The sequence below is a fragment of the Salmo trutta genome, chromosome 14 (assembly GCF_901001165.1).
Source record: "Salmo trutta chromosome 14, fSalTru1.1, whole genome shotgun sequence".
Classification (NCBI taxonomy): Eukaryota; Metazoa; Chordata; class Actinopteri; order Salmoniformes; family Salmonidae; genus Salmo; species Salmo trutta.
In genome coordinates this window covers 63,312,156-63,338,638 of record NC_042970.1, presented here as the reverse complement: position 1 = coordinate 63,338,638, position 26,483 = coordinate 63,312,156, and the positions used below count along the sequence as shown (strand labels likewise).

The following is a 26,483-nucleotide window of genomic DNA, read 5'->3' as shown; positions in this document are numbered from 1 at the left end:
TTAAATTGACAGATTTCCTTATATGAACTGTAACTCAGTAAAATCTTAGAAATTGTTGCATGTTGCGTTTATATATTTCAGTATATTGTCATTGTTTTTCTTCAATGGGATATGGGGGTTTGCCTTATTAGATATCAGTTGTTATGTTGTATCTTTCTGATGCCGACTCGAGACCCATCATTGTCGTCGCTCATTGGTTAGTTGAATAGAAGGCGTGGTCTTGGTAGAAGATCTTGCGCTCTTTGCCAAATCAATTCATTTGAGAAGTGAAAGCAATTCGCACATCGAAAAACACCCTTCGTCAAGAAACGTGCAAGTGTATACAATTCAACCTGTGGAGGAATCAACGACTTCTGCGATGTGAACTTTGGGGAATTAAATCCGCGAGAAGCGTGCAAAGGAAAAAGCTACTGAACTTAACCATTAAGAAGCACTCCAGTTGAAGTTTACATGAAAGTGATGTTCTAAAAAAAACGGCAACGATAGCCATATTCTGCAGCACCAATTAGCCATATGGCTAGAGCGCATGCCTCTTTTAGTGTATTTGTAGCCCGTTGTGGATTATTATGAGGCGTCATGGCGTGGTGTGACCGTGGGTGTCAGATACTGTTGACCATCGTGGGCGCTTTTGCAGCTTTCAGTCTGATGACAATAGCTATTGGGACCGACTACTGGCTCTACTCTCGGGCGTACATATGTAACGCCACCAATGTCACCACAGAGGACATGCAACCCAAGAAAACTAGAGGCGACCTGACGCACTCCGGGCTGTGGCGGATTTGTTGTATAGAAGGTACTTTGTCAGCTTTCTGGTCTATTCTGGAGTTTTTTTTCATTTGGTTAATATAGGAAAGTATCTGATGTATGAATCATTGAAGTGCGTAAAAGTAGTACACGTTTAGTTTGACACCAGTTTTTAGTTAGCATAGTGTATTATAATAAGACTTTGTGTTGGGGGCGTTTGAGGAAAAACAACCTTGTCTATACTGAAATAAACTGTCCATGCACAGAGTGAAAAGTTGTTAGGACGTTCGATAGAACAGAGATCTTGGAACGCGAAGTGCAGCTGGAGGTGTAAACGAATTGTGGGCGCGTTATACAATTATGTATCCCTGTGCGTAATGCAACGTATTAGGCCTACTTTATGTTTTTGCTTCGGATATGACGTGGCGTCGATACCATATACTGTACATTCATAATGCACGGCTGTATGGAAATGTGCAATATAACTAATTCATAGCCTACTCAACCCGTTTATAATCAATGGCTGTTACTTTTAGGAGTGCAAAACTACGAGTTCAACTTCAGACTGTTTAGATGCGCTTCTCCAAACGGCGGTTCTTTGTCTATCCAGTTCAGTGTATGTGATGCTGTTGCTTGGCAACTACACCTAAGACATTGCTATGGAAACATGAATGAGATTTAGAAATATAGTTATCTGCAAATAGGTTTAACTTTGATCAAATTCAAATCCATGTATGTTTTTCACCGACACGAGATGGAACGAATATATAAGTTGCTTTCTCGTTTCAACATAAGAGCTGGGTTGGGCTTTGCTAAAAGAGTTGCCCAGCAATGAAATATTCAGTCAAATTAATGAATAATGTCTACCCATTCGAGCCAGGTGCTGAGCATTGTATGTATCAATACATCTTAATCAATACGATCAATCTGTTAAGTGGCCACATCCAGATCAATATAGCATCTAAATGACATAATGGATAACTAATGGGTGTTGGGTCTCTACTTTTCCCTACCACACCCCAGTTATTTACTCTTCTCCATTGAAGTAGCCACTAGCCAGCTCTTCCAGATGACTTGCGTCACTGTTAAACGAAATCAACTACGTTAATAAATATGCCGCAGCTAACCGCTGTAGTGTTGAGCTTGAGAAATTATTCTCTAGCGAAGTGAAGTGCATTTAAGTACATTGTCCCTGGGTAAGATGGACACTTCCACTTAAGATGTTGATTATCAAACCTTGCTATATGATACAAAAGTGATTTGTTCGGTAAATATTATTTGGCGTTATTTATTCTGTAGGCTAGTAAGTGAAGCATTGCATAAAACGCGTTTCTTCAGAGTCGAATCAAGTGCGCATGAAGTGTCTGAAAGTCGAACAGGCTGATTTGGTGCTGTCCATTGTGCGTGGCGCTGAAACGTGTCTTCACAAAGCGCAGCGGAAAGCGATCACTCCCATGAGAGAATACTAACGCAACTGGAGAAGACCATTTCAACTTCTACAGTCAATATGTTTAGAGTAACAGCATGAATTACAAGCTACAGACTGCTAAGTGAAATTATTCAGTGGCAAAGAAGAATACTTACACACACAGAGACGGGGGGGGGGGGGGCGAGAGAAGTCAAGGTTGACAAAAAATACATTTCTCAATCATTGCTATTCCATGCATGTCCACAGCTAGGCAACACAATGTCAAGTGGCAACATTACCCACCCAATCCTCTTTCCCTTTCTCCGCCCTCTATACTCTTCCCTACCTTTTCTCCAACCCCTAACGTGACATAACATGTATGTAGCAAACTATAAGTTACTAAATTGGCCTCACACTGCTCTCCCCTTTAACGAAGTGTTTCAAAAATAAAGCTCTTTATTTAGTGCCTTGTAAAACAACAGGAGAGAGCATGGGGGAGGCGTTTAAGACGCGTACGGAACAACTTGAGTCTTCTTCCCAGCTCGCCTTAAATCAAACAAGAATTCCCACTAAACCAGCGCTTCCTTCCTGTGTCGACGGGAGACGAGATGACGTACTTCAAAGAGAGTGAGAGGGGTCTTATTTCCTTCTAAGTAGATAGACACCTGTTGAATGACTGTCAATCTCTCTCTCAGATGGGTTCTTTCTTTGTGTTATTGAATGGCATTTGATTTTGAATAGCTATTGTTGCTTGCCAGACTGAATAAGAAAGACTTCTTATGATAATGAAGATGATACATGGGCCTTGTTGGGTGTTTTTCTCTGTGAGGTAATTGTTGAATGATGTTTGTAATAAGCAAAGGGGGGTTGTGAGAGACTGTTTATAGCTAGCAAAACACATTTTGGGGGTTTGTGTGTACGCACGTCTATGTGCACACCCGCCAGTCCCTGTATGAATGCATTAGTAGGATGTCAAAGGGCTCCTCTGAGATGTAGGCATGAAATGTGCTTCTTGGGCACTAGGAGGAGGTTGCCATGGCAAAGCTATGCTGAGTAATAAAGGATGCACTGTTGTCTCGCAGACAGACTGAGTTTCCACTAGTTACCACAGGCACAAAGTCAAAATTATCTATATCGTAAAAATGTAAGCTTAGGTTACTAGTGTGGTTAGATTTAGATTTAAAATCCATTTTAAGAAGTGAAATTGTAGAAATAGGCAGGGTTTATAACTTTGTGGCTGTGGTAACTAGTGATAACTGACAGACGGGAGAGAAACTCCCCTTCTCTCCCGCTCTTTGTTTATCTCTCTCATCACCAACTTTATTAGGCCAACAGGTCAAACATATCATCTGTGTTCCAATAGTCTAAGATGGCTTCCTTTTTTAGACAATCTCTTTGATCAGTGATCTGAAAAGATGTGGGGGGTTGATGACAGATATGTCATATCAGAATGAGTGCTTCATCCGGTATCACCTGTGACAGCTGTGATTAGCCAGCCGCATCCCCTACCAGCCGTTACTCACCTGCTTTTCTCTGTTAGCTTTTTCTGCACATCTCCATCAGTAAAAAAATAATAGTAATTGCCTCCCGAGTGGCGCAGCGGTTTAAGGCACTGCATCACATTGCCTGAGGTGTCACTACAGCCCCGTGTTCGATCCCAGGCTGTGACTGGGAGACCCATAAGGCAGCACAGCGTCGTCCAGGTTAGGGGCGGTTTGGCCGGCTGGGATTTCCTTGTCCCGCCGCGCTCTAGCGACTCCTTGTGGCAGGCCGGGCGCCTGCAAGCTGACTTCGGTCGTCAGTTGTATGGTGTTTCCTCCGACACATTGGTGTGGCTGGCTTCTGGGTTAAGCGAGCAGTCCGTCAAGAAGTAGTGCGACTTGGCAGGGTCATGTTTCGGAGGACGCATGGCTCTCGACCTTCGCCTCTCCCGAGCCTGTATGGGAGTTGCAGCAATGACTAAGACTAACTACCAATTGGGGAGAAAAAGGGTTAAAAGTACCAAAAAATAAAACAAATGAAATTAAGCCGTGATGCGAGCTGTGGTTGTGCAGACACTGAGGAATCTTCTGTTACATTTGTTTAATTATTGGAGTGGCTCACAGTGGGAGCAAAGTGGATACATTGTATCTTTTCATTGTTAGAACCAAGAGTACAGGCCAGTCTGGCTATCAAGCCAACCTGGTCTCAGAGCATTTCGTATATTCTTCTGTATGTAAATCTGAGGCATACCATTTAGTATGATGTGTTACATTTTGTATGGTATGTATTAATTTGTGGATATCCATCACCCATTTTGTATGATATACACATTTTAATTTGTAACATATGTTATGAATTTGCAAAACGTACAATATGTTACAAATTTGCAAAATGTGTATATATATTGTTACAAATTCTAGCTAGGTGGCTAACATTAGCTAGCTTGCTAACATAAGCCGGGTTAGCTAAAATGGTTAGGGGAAGGGTTAGCTAACATGCTAAGAAGTTGCAAAGTAGCTAAAAAGTAGTAAGTAGTTGAAAAGTTACTAAAATGCTGAAGTTATCCGTGATGACATTCGAACTCGCAACCTTTGGTTTGCTAGACGTTCGCGTTATATGCCCGCCCAACCACCCTACTTTTCGTTTTTGACTTAAGTAACTATCGGTCTTATATAACCATACCAAATGTCACATATACTAATTTGAGTGTCCCGGATTTAGATTATTTTGTTACCTCTAGTCAATGAGATCAGGCTGGTCATGCAGCCCCAGTGCCATAGCGGGAAAGCGGAGCACAGTGACAGTCATGCTTGCACCTTTATGTCGTTGAAAACCACGTCTCACATTTTATATAATTTCATAAAGCACGATGCGGGCCGTTTTAAACTACTCAGGCCGCTGATTGTTGTTTTGATAAACTACCTTGTTCAGTCATGTTACCTAGCTAAACAACCTGGTAACTTGACCAATAGGCTATGCACAAATGTGGATTGCATAGGAAGAATGGAAAAGGAAAAGATAGCCTACTCAAAGAGATGTGCTTCAAAGGTAAGATGCATATGCCTAATATAAATAATTCTAAACTATGTCTTAAATTAAAAATCGATATTTTTCTGCCGTTCCTTCAATTCAACTTTTCTAAGTTGAGAGCAGTGTGTGTGCGTGTGTGCGTGTGTGTGTGTGTGAGAACTTGAGGCAATATTAGATTGAGTACTGCCCTGTATCCAACGCTACAGCGTACACCACAACCAATGCTAATGATATCTCCCTGTAAATCTCCTGGGTAAATCATGACTCTGTATGCTTAGCTGACTTCTATAGGCTGAGAGATACCTCCTCAGGGTTTTGTTAGAACATTGGGCTACAATTCATGTCAAGAAAGAGAGAGTGATGTGAGTCTGTGTGTAAGAGAGAGAGGATGTGTGTGAGACAGGGAGGTAGAGTAAGTATGTGTGAAATATACAGCGTAAAGTTATCTGAAGCGTAAGCTGAAGATTGTTTTATATAGTGTGTTTTCCCCTTACTGCCACAATGATATGCAGATCAATATGCATTTACAGTTGAAGTCGGAAGTTTACATATACACTTAGGTTGGAGTCATTAAAACTAGTTTTTCAACCACTCCACAAATTTCTTGTTAACAAACTATAGTTTGGGCAAGTCGGTTAGGACGTCTACTTTGTGCATGACACAAGTCATTTTTCCAACAATTGTTTAGACAGATTATTGATCTCAATTATTGATTATTATTGAGCATTGATTCAGATTGTTAAACAGTCACATGTACAGAGTTGCAGGTGCGATTGCAGGGCACAGTGAAAATCTTAGGCTTCGAGCTCCAACATGCAGGGGAGCAGCAGGAGAAAGAATGTCTATAGTGGGAGTAGCAGGTAAGGTAAGTGAGAGTTGAGACAACACTACACAACAACACTATACTAATCCAACAATGGTTGTACATGAACAATGTCTACTCATTAGAAAAATATATCATTCCTCATGCCATGTCACAGTGGAAGTGAAGCTAAAAAGGTTCCCAATACTCAATGCACTTCTGTGTTGCGCTGTAAAGGCACTCACTAAGTCTTAGAGATTGCAGTTTTGCCATTCATTGGGGTTGCTTAATTGTCATAATTAAAAATGACAATAAAAATTGATTGCCAAAGAAGACATGCCTATTATAATGCTGATTATTTTGTTACCCCACTGATTTTCAAACAAAACAAACAATTTAACCTGTGAATGATTCATTTATTTAAAATGATTGTCAAATCTGCAAGGGACATTTTCTATCACTGCTAGGAAATTATGTATTCTAGTGGTTAGGGTGTATCAGTTAGACAGTCCATTTTCAATATACACATCCCACCACTAGGGGCAGCAGCAGCCAGGCCAGGTGATTTTAAGTGCCAACAGGGTTAAGAAAGAGTGATTGCTCACAGGCAGGGGTTGGAACCCCCCAAAAATTCCAATCATTTCATTCTGAACAGAACCATATTTTTTTCGTTCCATTCCACTGTTCCAACCTGCAAAATAAAGTTCTGAACCGGTTCTAACCCCCAAAAAGTTATGGTTTACATTGTTCCTTTTTAAACCTCTGAAATGTTTACATTTAGCTCAACATGAAATTAATTCACCAATCAGTGAGGATAGAGCAGCTTGCTATGGAGTGGGCAATCTAAAGTTGTTTACATGTGCGATGGACAGACAACTGTAGGGCTTGAGATGACAACAAACATTTTGCGTATTGGGAAAAAGCGAGAGACGTTGGAGGAGGCTTGGCTTGAAGTGCTTATTGACATGCATTATCTGAATTAGGCCCACAGAATTATACATTCAGAGGAGCGGCTTCTATGGAGGAACTTTGAATGTCTTAGAACTTCAGAGAGTTGGCTAAATGTTAAACCAGATCGAGCGAGCTAGCTAGCTAGCTAGCTAACAAGCTGTGTGTGCAGAGCGGCACCAGAATTAAAAACACGTCTTATCTTTTTGTAGTTAATAAATCCAATGTGAAACGTGATAACTATAGTATCCTTAACTAGCATTGAAAAAGTTCATTCTAATTAAATAAATAACTTCACCCTAATTTCTGAATCCCGCTTGTAACGTCAGTAGGCTACAGTAGCTTCGGAAGGGGAGGGGCAGATAGCCTACACTTGCACACACATTGGCAGAAATGTTTAGCTGGCAGGTAGACACCTGAGTGACAGAGTAAGGGCTTTGCATAGGCTCTTTGTTGCGTTTTTTTTGTGGCACTGCAAAAAATGCCTGGAACTTAACTTTGTCACATGCGCCGAATACAACAGGTGTAGACCTTACCGTGAAATGCTTACTTACAAGCCCTTAACCAACAATGCAGTTTTAAGAAAATAGAGTTAAGTAAATATTTACTACATAAACTAAAGTAAAAAAAAAAAATAACACAATAAAATAACAATAATGAGGCTATATACAGGGGGTACCGGTGCAGGGGTACAGGTTAGTCTAAGTAATTTTTACATGTAGGTAGGAGTAAATCAAATCAAATGTATTTATATAGCCCTTCTTACATCAGCTGATATATCAAAGTGCTGTACAGAAACCCAGCCTAAAACCCCAAACAGCAAGCAATGCAGGTGTAGAAGCACGGTGGCTAGGAAAAACTCCCTAGAAAGGCCAAAACCTAGGAAGAAACCTAGAGAGGAACCAGGCTATGAGGGGTGGCCAGTCCTCTTCTGGCTGTCCCGGGTGGAGATTATAACAGAACATGGCCAAGATGTTCAAATGTTCATAAATGACCAGCATGGTCAAATAATAGTAATCACAGTGAACAGGTCAGGGTTTCATAGCCACAGGCAGAACAGTTGAAACTGGAGCAGCAGCACAGCCAGGTGGACTGGGGACAACAAGGAGTCATCACACCAGGTAGTCCTGAGGCATGGTCCTAGGGCTAAGGTCCTCCGAGAGAAAGAAAGAGAGAATTAGAGAGAGCATACTTAAATTCACACAGGACACCGGATAAGACAGGAGAAATACTCCAGATATAACAGACTGACCCTAGCCCCCCGGCACATAAACTACTGCAGCATAAATACTGGAGGCTGAGACAGTAGGGGTCAGGAGACACTGTGGCCCCATCCGATGATACCCCCGGACAGGGCCAAACAGGCAGGATATAACCCCACACACTTTACCAAAGCACAGCCCCCACACCACTAGAGGGATATCTTCAACCACCAATTTACCATCCTGAGACAAGGCCGAGTATAGCCCACAAAGATCTCTGCCACGGCACAACCCAAGGGGGAGCGCCAACCCAGACAGGAAGACCACGTCAGTGACTCAACACACTCAAGTGACGCACCCCTCCTAGGGACAGCATGGAAGAGCACCAGTAAGCCAGTGACTCAGCCCCTGTAATAGGGTTAGAGACAGAGAATCCCAGTGGAGAGAGGGGAACCGGCCAGGCAGAGACAGCAAGGGCGGTTCGTTGCTCCAGTGCCTTTCCGTTCACCTTCACACTCCTGGGCCAGACTACACTCAATCATAGGACCTACTGAAGAGATGAGTCTTCAATAAAGACTTAAAGGTTAAGACTGAGTCTGCGTCTCTCACATGGATAGGCAGACCATTACATAAAAATTGAGCTCTATAGGAGAACGCCCTGCCTCCAGCTGTTTGCTTAGAAATTCTAGGGACAATTAGGAGGCCTGCGTCTTGTGACCGTAGCATACATGTAGGTATGTACGGCAGGACCAAATCGGAAAGATGGGTAGGAGCAAGCCCATGTAATGCTTTGTAGGTTAGCAGTAAAACCTTGAAATCAGCCCTTGCCTTAACAGGAAGCCAGTAGGGAGGCTATCACTGCAGTAATATGATAAAATTTGTGGGTTCTAGTCAGGATTCTAGCAGCCGTATTTAGCACTAACTGAAGTTTATTTAGTGCTTTATCCGGGTAGCCGGAAAGTAGAGCATTGCAGTAGTCTAACCTAGAAGTAACAAAAGCATGGATTAATTTTTCTGCATCATTTTTTGACAGAACATTTCTGATTTTTGCAATTTTACGTAAATGGAAAAAAGCTGTCCTTGAAACAGTCTTGATATGTTCGTCAAAAGAGAGATCAGGGTCCAGAGTAACACCGAGGCCCTTCACAGTTTTATTTGGACGACTGTACAACCATCAAGATTAATTGTCAGATTCAACAGAAGATCTCTTTGTTTCTTTGGACCTAGAACAAGCATCTCTGTTTTGTCCGAGTTTAAAGGTAGAAAGTTTGCAGCCATCCACTTCCTTATGTCTGAAATGCAGGCTTCCAGCGAGGGCAATTTTGGGGCTTTACCATGTTTCATTGAAATGTATAGCTGTGTGTCATCCGCATAGCAGTGAAAGTTAACATTATGTTTTCGAATGACATCCCCAAGAGTTAAAATATATAGTGAAAACAATAGTGGTCCTAAAATGGAACCTTGACGAACACCGAAATGTACAGTTGATTTGTCAGAGGACAAACCATTCACAGAGACAAACTGATATATTTCCGACAGATAAGATCTAAACCAGGCCAGAACTTGTCCGTGTAGACCAATGTGGGTTTCCAATCTCTCCAAAAGAATGTGGTGATCGATGGTGTCAAAAGCAGCACTAAGGTCTAGGAGCACGAGGACAGATGCAGAGCCTCGGTCTGACGCCATTAAAAGGTCATTTACCACCTTCACAAGTGCAGTCTCAGTGCTATGATGGGGTCTAAAACCAGACTGAAGCATTTCGTATAAATTGTTTATCTTCAGGAAGGCAATGAGTTGCTGCGCAACAGCTTTTTCTAACATTTTTGAGAGGAATGGGAAATTCGATATAGGCCGATTTTAGTTTTTGAAATATTTTCTGGGTCAAGGTTTGGCTTTTTCAAGAGAGGCTTTATTACTGCCACTTTTAGTGAGTTTGGTACACATCCGGCGGATAGAGAGCCGTTTATTATGTTCAACATAGGAGGGCCAAGCACAGGAAGCAGCTCTTTCAGTAGTTTAGTTGAAATACGGTCCAGTATGCAGCTTGAAGGTTTAGAGGCCATGATTATTTTCATCATTGTGTCAAGAGATATAGTACTAAAACACTTGAGTGTCTCCCTTGATCCTAGGTCCTGGCAGGGTTGTGCAGACTCAGGACAACTGAGCTTTGGAGGAATACACAGATTTAAAGAGGAGTCCGTAATTTGCTTGCTAATGATCATGATCTTTTCCTCAAAGAAGTTCATGAATTTATTACTGCTGAAGTGAAAGCCATCCTCTCTTGGGGAATGCTGCTTTTTAGTTAGCTTTGCGACTGTATCAAAAATACATTTCGGATTGTTCTTATTTTCCTCAATTAAATTGGAAAAATAGGATGATCGAGCAGCAGTGAGGGCTCTTCGATACTGCATGGTACTGTCTTTCCAAGCTAGTCGGAAGACTTCCAGTTTGGTGTGGCGCCATTTCCGTTCCAATTTTCTGGAAGCTTGCTTCAGAGCTCCGGCATTTTCTGTATACCAGGGAGCTAGTTTCTTATGACAAATGTTTTTAGGGGTGCAACTGCATCTAGGGTATTGCGTAAGGTTAAATTGAGTTCCTCAGTTAGGCGGTTAACTGATTTTTGTCCTCTAACGTCCTTGGGTAGGCAGAGAGAGTCTGGAAGGGCATCAAGGAATCAAGGAGTAAAGTGATTATGTATAGTTAATAAACAGCGAGTACTATTGGGGATTTTCCAGTGCCTATACAGTTTTCTTTGAATATTTCTATGACAGTAGCAGCAGTGTAAAAACAAGAGAGGGGGGTGTCAATGCAAATATTTCGGGTGGCCATTTGATTAATTGTTCAGCAGTCTTATGGCTTGGGGGGGAAGAAGCTGTAAAAGAACGTTCTTAGCTGGTTCCCATGCTTTAAAAAGAACGATTCTGTTCCCGGAAGAGTATAGATCACTTTCGTTCCCGGTTCTGATTCTGTTCCTACAAATGTTTTGTTATTTTCTATTCTGTTCCCTGAACTGGTTCCAACCTTTGCTTACAGGTACAGTTTAAGTCGGAAGTTTACATACACTTAGGTTGGAGTCATTAAAACAAGTTTTTCAACTACTCCACAAATGTCTTGTTAACAAACTATAGTTTTGGCAAGTCGGTTAGGACATTTTACTTTGTGCATGACACAAGTCATTTTTCCAACAATTGTTTACAGACAGATTATTTCACGTATAATTCACTGTATCACAATTCCAGTGGGTCAGAAGTTTACATGCACTAAGTTGACTGTCCCTTTAAACAGCTTGTAAAATTTCAGAAAATGATGTCATGGCTATAGAAGCTTCTGCTAGGCTAATTGACATCATTTGAGTCAATTGGAGGTGTACCTGTGGATGTATTTCAAGGTCTACCTTCAAACTCAGTTCCTCTTTGCTTGACATCATGGGAAAATCAAAAGAAATCAACCAAGACCTCAGAAAAAAAATTGTAGACCTCCACAAGTCTGGTTCATCGTTGGGAGCAATTTCCAAATGCCTGAAGATACCACGTTCATCTGTACAAACAATAGAATGCAAGTATAAACACCATGGGACCACGCAGCCGTCATACCGCTCAGGAAGGAGACGCGTTCTATCTCCTAGAGATGAACGTACTTTGGTGCGAAAAGTGCAAATCAATCCCAGAACAACAGCAAAGGACCTTGTGAAGATGCTGGAGGAAACGGGTACAAAAATATCTATGTCCACAGTAAAACGAGTCCTATATCGACATAACCTGAAAGGCTGCTCAGCAAGGAAGAAGCCACTGCTCCAAAACCGCCATAAAAAAGCCAGACTGTGGTTTGAAACTGCACATGGGGACAAAGATCGTACTTTTTGGAGAAATGTCCTCTGGTCTGATGATGCAATCTGATGAACCATCAGATCCTCCTCTCCACCCTCTCCGAGTTGGGCATCTCCGGCGCGGCCCACGCTTGGATTGCGTCCTACCTGACAGGTCGCTCCTACCAGGTGGCGTGGCGAGAATCTGTCTCCGCACCACGCGCTCTCACCACTGGTGTCCCCCAGGGCTCTGTTCTAGGCCCTCTCCTATTCTCGCTTGGCTCTGTCATATCCTCACATGGTCTCTCCTATCATTGCTATGCAGACGACACACAATTAATCTTCTCCTTTCCCCCTTCTGATAACCAGGCGGCGAATCGCATCTCTGCATGTCTGGCAGACATATCAGTGTGGATGACGACTCACCACCTCAAGCTGAACCTCGGCAAGACGGAGCTGCTCTTCCTCCCGGGGAAGGACTGCCCGTTCCATGATCTCGCCATCACGGTTGACAACTCCCTTGTGTCCTCCTCCCAGAGTGCTAAGAACCTTGGCGTGATCCTGGACAACACCCTGTCGTTCTCCACTAACATCAAGGCGGTGACCCGATCCTGTAGGTTCATGCTCTACAACATTCGCAGAGTACGACCCTGCCTCACACAGGAAGTGACGCAGGTCCTAATCCAGGCACTTGTCATCTCCCGTCTGGATTACTGCAACTCACTGTTGGCTGGGCTCCCTGCCTGTGCCATTAAACCCCTACAACTCATCCAGAACGCCGCAGCCCGTCTGGTGTTCAACCTTCCCAAGTTCTCTCACGTCACCCCGCTCCTCCGCTCTCTCCGCTGGCTTCCAGTTGAAGCTCGCATCCGCTACAAGACCATGGTGCTTGCCTACGGAGCTGTGAGGGGAACGGCACCTCCATACCTTCAGGCTCTGATCAGGCCCTACACCCAAACAAGGACACTGCATTCATCCACCTCTGGCCTGCTGGCCCCCTTACCTCTGAGGAAGCACGGTTCCCGCTCAGCCCAGTCCAAACTGTTCGCTGCTCTGGCACCCCAATGGTGGAACAAGCTCCCTCACGACGCCAGGACAGCGGAGTCAATCACCACCTTCCGGAGACACCTGAAACCCCACCTCTTTAAGGAATACCTGGGATAGGATAAAGTAATCCTTCTAACCCCCCCCCCTTAAAAGATTTAGATGCACTATTGTAAAGTGGTTGTTCCACTGAATATCATAAGGTGAATGCACCAATTTGTAAGTCGCTCTGGATAAGAGCGTCTGCTAAATGACTTAAATGTAAATGTAAATGTAAATGCAAAAATGGAACTGTTTGGCCATAATGACCATAGTTTTATTGGAGGAAAGAGGGGGAGCCTTGCAAGCCGAAGAACACCATCCCAACCGTGAAGCATGGGAGTGGCAGGATCATGTTGTGGGGGTGCTTTGCTGCAGGAGGCACTGGTACACTTCACAAAGTAGATGGCATCATGAGGACGGAAAATTATGTGGATATATTGAAGCAACATCTCAAGACATCAGTCAGGAAGTTAAAGCTTGGTTGCAAATGGGTCTTCCAAATGGACAATGACTCCAAGCATACTTCCAAAGTTGTGGCAAAATGGCTTAAGGACAACAAAGTCAAGGTATTGAAGTGGCCATCACAAAGCCCTGACCTCATCCTATAGAAAATTCGTGGTCAGAACTGAAAACGTGTGTGCAAGCAAGGAGGCCTACAAACCTGACTCAGTCACACCAGCTCTGTCAGGTGGAATGGGCCAAAATTCCTCCAACTTATTGTGGGAAGCTAGTGGTAGGCTACCCGAAGTTAAAAGTTTGACCCCAGTTAAACAAATTAAAGGCAATGCTACCAAATACAAATTGAGTGTATGTAAGCTTCTGACCCACTGGTTATGTGATGAAAGAAATAAAAGCTGAAATAAATCATTCTCACTACTATTATTCTGACATTTCACATTCTTAAAGTAAAGTGGTGATCCTAACTGACCCAAGACAGGGAATGTTTACTAGGATTAAATGTCAGGAATTGTGACAAACTGAGTTTAAATGTATATGGATAAGGTGTATGTAAACTTCCGACTTCAACTGTATATTCCGGACCTTACTACATTCCTCCTGCCTATGGATATGAGCAAATCAGCTATTTTCTGCAGTAGGCATAGCCTATTCTATACTGAACAAAAATCTAAACGCAATATGTAAAGTGTTTGTTTCATGAGCTGAAATAAAAAGATCCCAGAAATCTTCCATGCGCACAAAAAGGTTATTTCTCTCAATTTGTGCACACATCAGTTATGTAAGTGAGCATTTCTCCTTTGCCAAGATAATCCATTCACCCGACAGGTGTGGCATATGAAGAAGCTGATTAAACAGCATGATCATTACACAGGTGCACCTTGTGCTGGGGGCAATACAAGGCCACTAAAATGTGCAGTTTTGTCACACAACAATGCCACAGATGTCTCAAGTTGAGGGAGCATGCAATTGACATGCTGACTGCAGGAATATCCACCAGAGCTGTTGCCAGATAATTGAATGTTCATTTTTCTACCATAAGCCGCCTCCAATGTTGCTACGTCCATCCGGCTTCACAACCGCAGACCATGTGTAACCCACCACCCCAGGACCTCCACATCCAGAATTTCTGCATAAACTGTCAGAAACCATCTCAGCAAAGCTCATCTGTGTGCTCGTCTTCCTCCCCAGGGACTTGGCCTGACTGCAGTTCGACGTTGTAAACGACTTCAGTGGGCAAATACTCACCTTCGATGACCACTGGCGCGCTGGAGAAGTGTGCTCTTCACAGACTTAATCTTGGTTTCAACTGTACCGGGCAGGTGGCAGAACACATGGCGTCGTGTGAGCGAGTGGTTTGCTGATGTCAACGGTGTGAACAGAGGGCCTCGTGGTGGTGGTGGTGGGGTTATGGAATGGGCAGGCATAAGCTATGGACAATGAACACAATTGCATTTTATTGTTGGCAATTTGAATGCACAGAGATACCGTGACAAGATCCTGAGGCCCATTGTCGTGCCATCACCTCATGTTTCAGCATGATAATGCACGACCCCATGTCGCAAGGATCTGTACACAATTCCTGGAAGCTGAAAGTATCCTAGTTCTTCCATGGCCTGCATACTCACCAGACATGTCACCCATTGAGCATGTTTGGGATGCTCTGGATTGACGTGCACGACAGCGTGTTCCAGTTTCTGCCAATATCCAGCAACTTTGCACAGTCATTGAAGAGGAGTGAGACAACATTCCACAGGCCACAATGAACAGCCTGATCAACTCTGAGGAAAATGGTGGTCCTACCAGATACTGGCTGATTTTTCTGATCCACAACCCTTTTTTAAGGTATCTTTGACCAATAGATGCATATCTGTATTCCCAGTCATGTGAAATCCATAGATTAGGGCCTAATTTATTTATTTCAATTGACTGATTTCCATATCAACTGTAACTCAGTAAAATCGTTGCATTTATATTTTTGGTTCAGTGTATTATACAGTAAACAGTGTGAAGTTAAATGTGTTATATTGAGTATAGGTGTGAATATTAGGGACAGATTTTTGTCCTGGGAGACGGGGCTAACAGATGTTAACAGCTTCCCACAGATGTTTTGCATGCAAAGAAAAGTATTCTTTTTGGGCCCTCACCAGTCTGCATCCCTGAGTTGAACACCCTAACCAGTCATTTCAATTGCAATTAATGGCTTCTGACCCACTACAAGCATTAAGGAGTGTGTGTCTCTTCAATCCCATATTATCAGTAAGAAAGACAGAGACAAATACAGAGGCGTTGGGAGGCCCAGAGAGACCAGTGCAGTCTGGGTACCTTGGTCTCTCTCTCTCTCGCTCTCTCTCCATGCTCAGTAGCCAGGACTGTCATCATAACAGCAATTTGAGATCAGCTTGACCGGGATTGTCGACAAACGCATTACACTTGACTTGTAAATGTAATTAACACCTGAGCTGACATTCACTATGAGCCATAGGGACATAGTCTATGCCATGATTGCAGACAGCTATTGGAGGTACTCACATCAGAGCTGACTACAGACAGCTATTGGAGGTACTCACATCAGAGCTGACTACAGACAGCTATTGGAGGTACTCACATCAGAGCTGACTACAGACAGCTATTGGGGGTACTTACATCAGAGCTGACTACAGACAGGCCCAGGGGGTGTTTGGGGCAGTGGTTTACCATGTTAGATAGGTGCCCAGACCAGGGGGTCCATTTTGGAAGTATTTTGAAGTTCTTAGGATGTCTGTGAAGTCAGGCGTCTATGTTATCGATTTCCCATAGACTTCCATTGTAGCGATAGAGAGCGGTGGGCTCTTGTTGTGTTCTGTTGGCCTTGGTTCAACGTGAGCGTGGGTTAGAGTCCTGGGGCTATAGGAGGTAGAAGTCTCCTATGTTGGGGTTGTAACCAGCCCAGAGTTTTGTTCCTGTGAGGTGTTTTTCTATTTTTCCAATGCTGTTGGGTGACTGTGTCACTGTTCTCCCGTGGGCTATACAATGTGTTAGAGAGCGGTGCACTCCAGCTGTTTTATGTGCGTTTCAAATTGGAGTGTTGGCTGCTTTTGGGCCCAGGGGGTGTCTGGGGCAGTGCTCCACAATGTGGGGGTTGTGCCCAGACCAGGGGGTCTATTTTTGGAGGCGTTTTAGGGGTCTCTCAGTCCCTTCTAAGTTGGGTGTCCTGGTCGTAGCTTTCTCATTGATTTCCATTGTGACAGTGGAGACTGTTTGGTGTTAGTTGCTCCGTACTGCAAAATGCTTATGAGCCCTTTCCCAACAATGTAGACTTAAAAAGTAAGAACATTTCCAAATAAAAATATAAATAGTAACACTATAAATAACAATAATTATGATGTATGCAAGGAGTCCTGGTACCGAATAAATGTGCAGGAGTATTTTTTATTTTATTTATTGAACCTTTATGTAACTAGTCAAGTCAGTTAAGAACAAATTCTTATTTACAATGACGGCCTACCCCGGCCAAACCCGGACGACGCGGGGCCAACTGTGCGCCGCCCTATGGGACTCCCAATCACTTGTGATACAGCCTGGAATCGAACCAGGGTCTGTAGTGATGCCTCTATCACTGAGATGCACTGCCTAAGACCGCTGTGCCACTTGTGAGCAAATGTGGTAGTTGAGGTAATATGTAGGTCGGGGTAAACGTGACGAGGCAATCAGGATAGATAATAAACAAAGTAGCAGCAGTGTATGTGGAGAGTGTGTTTTGTGTGTGGGTGTGTTTTGTGTGTATGTGTCAGTAAGTATGTGTGAATGTGTGGGTAGAGTCCAGTGAGTTTGCAGAGTCAGTGTAAAAAAGGGTCAATTCCATAGTCCGGTTAGCTATTAAATGCACTGATTGCCCATAGATTCCACTCACCTGGTGTCCTGAATCAGTTCCTGATTTAGAGGGGAAGAATAAAAATCTGCCTTAGAGATACCAATCATAGAAAAATAGAATCACCACACACAGCCCAATAAACCACTTAAAGGTTAAAAGGCATGTTTACATTACTATCTTGTCTCATAAATGATTGATATCTGTTTTAGAGTGAATTAAGTCCAAGCGTGAAGTAAGTCTCTGTTCATTCGCACACTTGACTTCCCAGCCTCTGGTTGAGGCAGCAATTTCAGTGGAAAAGTGAGACACGTTTCAATATTCATGTCACCGCCATGTTTTATTCTCTTAAAAGTGCAGAGAACATTTTCTTAACTAAGAGTCAAACTCTTTGAATGGAAGTTACCTTGGGGCTGAAGAACATCAGAACTCTTTTTTTGTGGGTGTGCAGACTGACTTTCCTGTCCTCAGTTGGTTTCAAATATGGGGGTGAAACTAAGCTTGCTACGTCTAGGGGACCTAAGTTTACCTAAGTCATTCATAATCTGATGTAAATGTGTGCATTTTACATGAGAAGTCAGTTAAGCAATGCATGTGTCCTTATGGCAGACGGTATAATAGCCAGGGTTCAGGTTAAGCTTGATCCGCCAGCCCCAAGCAGGTTATCAATGTTCACACATAGTGACCTAAACGATCATCTAAAAAAAAAATATAAACTAACGGGCATATCAAATTTAAAAGTGTCCAAACAAACAGCCTCTGGGATGGGAGGCTACTCAATTTACTTCTCACTCCACCATTGCCTGTCAATCATTTGCATCTAAAGTTGAAGTGGGAAGTTCACATACACCTTAGCCAAATACATTTAAACTCAGTTTTTCACAATTCCTGACATTTAATCCTAGTAACAATTCCCTGTTTTAGGTCAGTTAGGATCACCACTTTATTTTAAGAATGTGAAATGTCAGAATAACAGTAAAGAATTCTTTATTTCAGCTTTTATTTCTTTCATCACATTCCCAGTGGGTCAGAAGTTTACATACACTCAATTAGTATTTGATAGCATTGCTTTTAAATTGTTTAACTTGGGTCAAACGTTTCGGGAAGCCTTCCACAAGCTTCCCACAATAAGTTGGGTGAATTTTGGCCCATTCCTCCTGACAGAGGAGCCGACTCTTTTCTCTGTATATATCAACGATGTCGCTCTTGCTGCGGGGGATTCCCTGATCCACCTCTACGCAGACAACACCATTCTGTATACATCTGGACCTTCTCTGGACACTATGTTAACTAACCTCCAAACGAGCTACAATGCCATTCAACACTCCTTCCATGGCCTCTAACTGCTCTTAAACGCTAGTAAAACCAAATGCATGCTTTTCAACTGTTCGCTGCCCGCACCCGCCCGCCCGACTAGCATCACTACTCTGGACGGTTCAGACCAAGAATATGTGGACAACTACAAATACCTAGGTGTCTGGCTAGAGTGTAAACTCTCCTTCCAGACTCATATTAAACATCTCCAATCCAAAATCAAATCTAGAATCGGCTTTCTATTTCGCAACAAGCCTCCACTCACGCCGCCAAATTTACCCTAGTAGAACTGACTATCCTACCGATCCTCGACTTCGGCGATGTCATCTACAAAATAGCTTCCAATACTCTACTCAACAAACTGGATGCAGTCTATCACAGTGCCATCCGTTTTGTTACCAAAGCCCCTTATACCACCCACCACTGCGACCTGTATGCTCTAGTCGGCTGGCCCTCGCTACATATTCGTCACCACTGGCTCCAGGTCATCTATAAGTCTATGCTAGGTAAAGCTCTGCCTTATCTCAGCTCACTGGTCACGATAACAACACCCACCCATTGCACGCGCTCCAACAGGTATATTTCACTTGTCATCCCCAAAGCCAACACCTAATTTGGCCGCCTTTCCTTCCAGTTCTCTGCTGCCAGTGACTGGAACGAATTGCAAAAATCGCTGAAGCTGGAGACTTATATTTCCCTCACTAATTTTAAACATCAGCTAACCGATCACTGCAGCTGTACATAGCCCATCTGTAAATAGCCCACCCAATCTTCCTACCTCTTCCCCATATTGTTTTTATTTACTTTTCTGCTCTTTTGCACATCAGTAATTCTGCATACACATCATCTGCTCATCTATCACTCCAGTGTTAATTTGCTAAATTGTAATTACTTCGCTACTATGGCCTATTTATTGCCTTACCTCCTCACGCCATTTGCACACACTGTATATAGACATTTTTCTATTGTGTTATTGACTGTACGCTTGTTTATTCCATGTGTAACTCTGTGTTGTTGTTTGTGTCGCACTGCTTTGCTTTATCTTGGCCAGGTCGCAGTTGTAAATGAGAACTTGTTCTTAAACGGGCTTACCTGGTTAAATAAAGGTGAAATAAAAAAAGCAGAGCTGGTGTAACTGAGTCAGGTTTTTAGGCATCCCTTACACGCACACACTTTTTCAGTTCTGCCCACACATGTTCTATAGGATTGAGGTCAAGGCTTTGTGGATGGCCACTCCAATACCTTGACTTTGTTGTCCTTAAGCCATTTTGCCACAACTTTGGACGTATGCTTGGTGTCATGACTGTCCTGATCAGGTCAGGTTACAGGAGACCACAAACCTACAGATTATCTCTCAACCCCCAACAGAGGAGGAGAGATCTAGGGGTATGAGGATGTGGGGGTTTAGTGACCCCTCACGCCCCTGATAAATCTTAGGACACAGAGAAATTCCTTTGTCCTCACTATGGAGAACTGACCTCAGAACATTAAACATGCAATAAAGGGACTTTGGAACAATGGTTTCCGTCAGCCACAATGGTGGCCATGACGAGAGATGGATCCCGCTTGTTAGCTAGCTAGCTCGCTCTGGTTCAACGTTTAGCCAACTCTCTGAAGTTCTAAGACATTCAAAGTCCCTCCATAGAAGCCGCTCCTCTGAATGTATAAATCTGTGGGCCTAATTCAGATAATGCATGTCAATAAGCTCTTCAAGCCAAGCCTCCTCCAACGTCTCTCGCTCTTTCCCAATACGCAACATTTTAGTAGTCATCTCGAGCCCTCCAGTTGTCTGTCCATCGCACATGTAAACAACTATAGATTGCCCACTCCATAGCAAGCTGCTCTATCCTCACTGATTGGTGAATTAATTTCATGTTGAGCTAAATGTAAACATTTCAGAGGTTTAAAAAGGAACAATGTAAACCATAACTTTTTGGGGGTTAGAACCGGTTCAGAACTTTATTTTGCAGGTTGGAACAGTGGAATGGAACGAAAAAAATATGGTTCTGTTCAGAATGAAATGATTGGAAATTTTCTTTTGTTCCAACCCCTGCCTGTGAGCAATCACTCTTTCTTAACCCTGTTGGCACTTAAAATCACCTGGCCTGGCCGCTGCTGCCCCTAGTGGCGGGATGTGTATATTGAAAATGGACTGTCTAACTGATACACCCTAACCACTAGAATACATCATTTCCTAGCAGTGATAGAAAATGTCCCTTGCAGATTTGACAATCATTTTAAATAAATGAATCATTCACAGGTTAAATTGTTGGTTTGGTATGAAAATCAGTGGGGTAACAAAATAATCAGCACTATAATAGGCATGTCTTCTTTGGCAATCAATTTGTATTGTCATTTTAAATTTTGACAATTAAGCAACACCAATGTATGGCAAAACTGCAATCTCTAAGACTTAGTGAGTGCCTTTACAGCGCAACACAGAAGTGCATTGAGTATTGGGAACCTTTTTAGCTTCACTTCCACTGTGACATGGCATGAGGAATGATATATTTTTCTAATGAGTAGACATTGTTCATGTACAACCATTGTTGGATTAGTATAGTGTTGTTGTGTAGTGTTGTCTCAACTCTCACTTACCTTACCTGCTACTCCCACTATGGACATTCTTTCTCCTGCTGCTCCCCTGCATGTTGGAGCTCGAAGCCTAAGATTTTCACTGTGCCCTGCAATCGCACCTGCAACTCTGTACATGTGACTGTTTAACAATCTGAATCCATGCTGAATTGGAGTTAATAAATATATATATATACACACACAATGTAGAAAATAGTTAAAATTAAGAAAAACCGTTGAATGAGTTGGTGTGTCCAAACTTTTTCTACATTGTAGAATAATAGTGAAGACATGAAACAACACATATGTAATCATGTTGTAACCAAAAAAGTGTTAAACAAATCAAAATATATTTTATATTCCTCAAAGTAGCCACCCTTTGTCTTGATAACAGCCCTGCACACTCTTGACATTCTCTCAACCAGCTTCACCTGGAATGCTTTTCCAACAGTCTTGAAGGAGTTCCCACATATACGGTGCACTTGTTGGCTGCTTTTCCTTCACTCTGCAGTCCGACTCATCCCAAACCATCTCAATTTGGTTGAGGTCAGGGGATTGTGGAGGCCAGGTCATGTGAGGCAGCACTCCATCACTCTCCTTCTTGGTCAAATAGCCCTTACACAGCCTGAAGGTGTGTTTTTGGTCATTGTCCTGTTGAAAAACAAATTATAGTCCCATTAAGCGCAAACCAGATGGGGTGGCGTATTGCTGCAGAATGCTGTGGTAACAATGCTGGTTAAGTCTGCCTTGAATTCTAAATAAATCTCTGACAGTGTCACCAGCAAAGCACCACCACACCTCTTCCTCCGTGCTTCACGGTGGGAACCACACATGCGGAGATCATCTGTTCATCTACGCTGCGTCTCACAAAGACACGGGCGGTTGGAACCAAAAATCTCAAATTTGGACTCATCAGACCAAAGGACAGATTTCCACCAGTCTAGTGTCCATTGCTCGGGTTTCTTGGCCCAAGCAAGTCTCTCCTCCTTATCGGTGTCCTTTAGTAGGGGTTTCTTTGCAGCAATTCGACCATGACGGCCTGATTCACGCAGTCTCCTCTGAACAGTTGATGTTGAGATGTCTGTTACTTGAACTCTGTGAAGCATTTATTTGGACTGCAATTTCTGGGGCTGGTAACTCTAATTAACTTATCCTCTGCAGCAGAGGTAACTCTGGGTCTTAATTTTCTGTGGCGGTCCTCATGAGAGCCAGTTACATCATAGCGTTTGATTGTTTTTGCGACTGCACTTGAAGAAACTTTCAAAGTTCTTGAAATGTTCTGCATTGACTGACCTTCATATCTTTAAAGTAATGATGGACAGTCATTTCTCTTTGCTTATTTAAGCTGTTCTTGCCATAATATGGACGTGGTCTTTTACCAAATAGGGCTATCTTCTGTATACCACCCCTACCTTGTCGCAACACAACTGATTGGCTCAAATGCATTAAGAAGGAAAGAAATTCCTTTTAACATGGCACACCTGTTAAATGAAATGGATTCCAGGTGACTACCTCATGAAGCTGGTTGAGAGAATGCAATGGGTGGCTACTTTGAAAAATCTCATCTCAAATATATTTTGATTTGTTTAACACTTTTTTGGTTACTACATGATTCCATATGTGTTATTTTATAGTTTTAATGTCTTCACTATTATAGTAAAAATAAATAATAACCCTTGAATGTGTAGGTGTGTCCAAGCTTTTGACTGGTACTGTATAAAAATCATTAGCCATTTTTCAAATGTCCACTAACCTGCATGAGCTGGAATCAACATCTCAACCCTTCTCTGTGAAGTGTGCACTCTTTTCTAACAAGACTTTCTGTGGTTCTTTGGACTCCACAGGGATCAACAAAGGAAGCTGTCTTCGGATCAATCACTTCCCAGAAGATAACAACTATGACACAGACAGCTCAGAATACATCTTACGTAAGTGCTTGTCTCCCACCACCTGATGTCTTTTCATCCTTTATCATCGTGTGTAAAAGCACACAATGCCCATAGATACTCAATGGTAGTCAGTGGACAAGGTGTGCTTTATCTGTCAATACTCCCCTGGTCCATAACAGCATGATGTCATGACAGTAATTGGCGCTATGGAGAGAGTGACCGATGGCGTAAATGCAGGGTTTATATAGAGCCGTCAGTGGTGGGGAAAAAAGTACTCAATTTCCATACTTGAGTAAAAGTAAAGTTACGTAAATAGAAAATGACTCAAGTAAAAGTCACCCAGTTAAAATATTACTTGAGTAAGTCTAAAAGTATTTGGTTTTAAATATACTGTACGTAAGTATCAAAAGTAAATAGAAACGTAACCGCTGCTAGCACTTGGCCTGCTGTGTGTTGGTAACAACCTTACAAAAATACATTTATAAAACGATGCTAAAAACTAAGAAAAAATGCCTCGTGTCATAGTTTTAACTGTATGTTAGTGATGATGCCAAAAATGTCAAGTCCTTTACATTTGGCTACATGCATGTAAAATGGGGCATTAACAATACTGTTAAAAGTACTAGCACACTTCTCTGTACATCCATAATGCAATAACAGCAGAAAATGTACAGAGAAAGTGAGTTAGTGACGATGCTAAACGTGCTAATGCTGAAACATGCTAATCATCCAAAACATACTAATGTTGTAGTCATGCTAACCATCCTAACTGCTGTGTACTATACAGGTATAGTGCGGGCCTCCAGCCTCTTCCCCATCCTGAGCAACATCTTGTTGTTGCTGGGAGGACTGTGTGTCGGGGCTGGGAGGATCTACAGCAGTAGGAACAACATCCTGCTCAGCGCCGGCATCCTGTTTGTGGCTGCAGGTAGGTGACGCTACACAGCTATTAATAATAATGCAATGGCGGCGATTCCCTGCATATTTAGCATAGCATTTATTATTTTACCCCCCTTTTTCGGCCCAATTTCGTGGTATCCAATTGGTAGTAGATACTGTCTTGTCTCATTGCTGCAACTCCCGAAAGAGAGGCGAATGAGAGTAATGCGGCCTCAAACACAACCCAACCAAGCCGCACTGCTTCTTGACACAGCGCACATCAAGCCCAGAAGCCAGCCGCACCAATGTGTCGGAGGAAACACCGTACACCTGGTGACCTGGTCAGCGTGCACTGCGCCCGGCCCACCACAGGAGTTGCTAGTGCGCGATGAGACAAGGATATCCCTGCCGGCCAAATGCTCCCTAACCCGGGCGACGCTGGGCCAATTGTGCGCCGCCCCATGGGCCTCCCGGTCGCAACCGGCTGCGACAGAGCCTGGGCTTGAACCCAGAATCTCTGGTGGCGCAGCTAGCACTGCGATGCAGTGCCTTAGACCACTGCGCCACCCGGGAGGCCGTAGCACCTCTCATTTCTACCTCTTTCTCTATGTATCTCCTCAGGTCTAAGCAACATCATCGGCATCATCGTCTACATCTCCAGTAATGCCGGTGACCCCAGCGACAAGAAGGACGAGAACAATAAGGGCAGCTATGGATACGGCTGGTCTTTCTACTTCGGAGCTCTGTCCTTCATTGTGGCCGAGTCCGTCGGCGTTCTCGCTGTCAACATCTACATCGAGAAGAACAAAGAGACGCGGTGCCGGGCGAGGCGTGAGTTCATCAAAACCACCTCGCCCTACTCCCGTATCCCTAGTTACAGTTACCGGCGGCGACGTTCCAGTTCCCGCTCCACCGACCCGTCCCGAGAGACCTCACCCATCGGGGTGAAGATGGGAGGGGGAGCAGGCGTAGGAAGTGGAGCAAGCTTTGGGATGCCCATGGGTGGGATCTCCATGTACGCCCTCAGCAGGGACACTATGAAAAGTGGGATAGCTGGGTACTGTAGTCCAGAGCGTGACTCAGGCTTCCTGCAGGTCCACAACTGCTTCCAGAAAGATCTGAAGGAGGGTGTGAACAGGAGAACGACTCCCGTGTGAGAGTTGGAATGCATCTCTGAACTTGTTGGATACAGGAGACTTCACAAAACTGTAAAGGAAACAGCTGGACAGCACCCAGACCCAGGATCATTGTTGCAACTACAATACCTAGACCATCTTCCATGTTGAAAGGTCATAGTTCATATGATGGAGTGTGCTCTTTTCTTCGGTATAACAACTTGCTGTCTGTCTTCGTTTGGATGTGGAGGAGAAATGGAACATTACCCAAAGTTTATTACGAAAACCTTTGGTAAAGCTAATATAAGTCCATTTACAAAAAGACTACAGAAACCCAGACCTTTAGTAGCAATGCTTTTGTGATACATGATAGTGTTTTGCATATCCCTCAGCAAATGGTAGTCATATCTTGTTGTTTTGATGTTGTCAAGTGATAAAACTCACTTGAGAGGTTTTGCCATTGTAACTGGTGCTATACACTTTCAACACACTTTAAAAATTCTGATTACACGTAGAAAAAGGGTTCCAAAATAGTTGTTTTGGCTGTAGGAGAACCCTTTTTTGGTTCCAGGTAGAACCCTAATTTGGTTCCGGGTATAACTCTTTTGGACAGGGTTCCAAACTGAATAAAAATATGAACATAAAAGATCCCAGAAATGTTCCAAGTGCACAAAAAGCTTATTTCTCTAAAATGTTGTGCACAAATTTGTTTACATCCCAGTTAGTGAACATTTCTCTTTTGCCAAGATAATCCATCCACCTGACAGGTGTGGCATATCAAGAAGCTGATTAAACAGCATGATCATTACACAGGTGCACCTTGTGCTGGACACAATAAAAGGCCACTCCTAAAATGTGCAGTTTTGTCAAACAACACAATGCCACAGATGTCTCAAGAAGTGTGAAGAAGTGTGCAATTGGCATGCGGACTGCAGGAATGTCCCCCAGAGCTGTTGCCAGAGAATGTAATGTTAATTTCTCTACCATAAGCCGCCTCCAACGTTTTAGAGAATTTGGCAGTACGTCCAACTAGCCTCATAACTGCAGACCACGTCTAACCATGTCAGCCCATGACCTCCACATCCGGCTTCTTCACCTGTGGGATCATCTGAGACCAGCCATCTGGACAGCTGATGAAATTGAGGAGTATTTCTGTCTGTAATAAAGCCTTTTTGTGGGGTAAAACTAATTCTAATTGGCTGGGCCTGGCTCCCCAGTGGTTGGGCCTATTCCCTCCCAGGCCAACCCATGCCTGTGCCCCAGTGATGTAAAATCCATAGATTAGGGTCTAATGAATTTATTTCAATTAGCTGATTTCCTTATATGAACTGTAACTCAGTAAAATTGTAAATTGTTGCGTGTATATTTTTGTTCAGTATACATTAAACCCAAAAAGGTT

General features: G+C 43.2%; 1 protein-coding gene across 1 annotated transcript; it reads left to right on the top strand.

The window, feature by feature from the left end:
- Window positions 1-262: 262 nt before the first annotated feature.
- On the top strand, window positions 263-25,717 carry LOC115208597 (voltage-dependent calcium channel gamma-4 subunit). The gene is made up of 4 exons (XM_029776780.1): window positions 263-793; window positions 23,046-23,129; window positions 23,878-24,018; window positions 24,591-25,717. Exons 1-4 carry the CDS (start codon window positions 577-579, stop codon window positions 25,124-25,126), a joined length of 978 nt encoding a protein of 325 aa, XP_029632640.1. The 5' UTR covers window positions 263-576; the 3' UTR covers window positions 25,127-25,717.
- The last annotated feature ends 766 nt before the right edge of the window (window positions 25,718-26,483 follow it).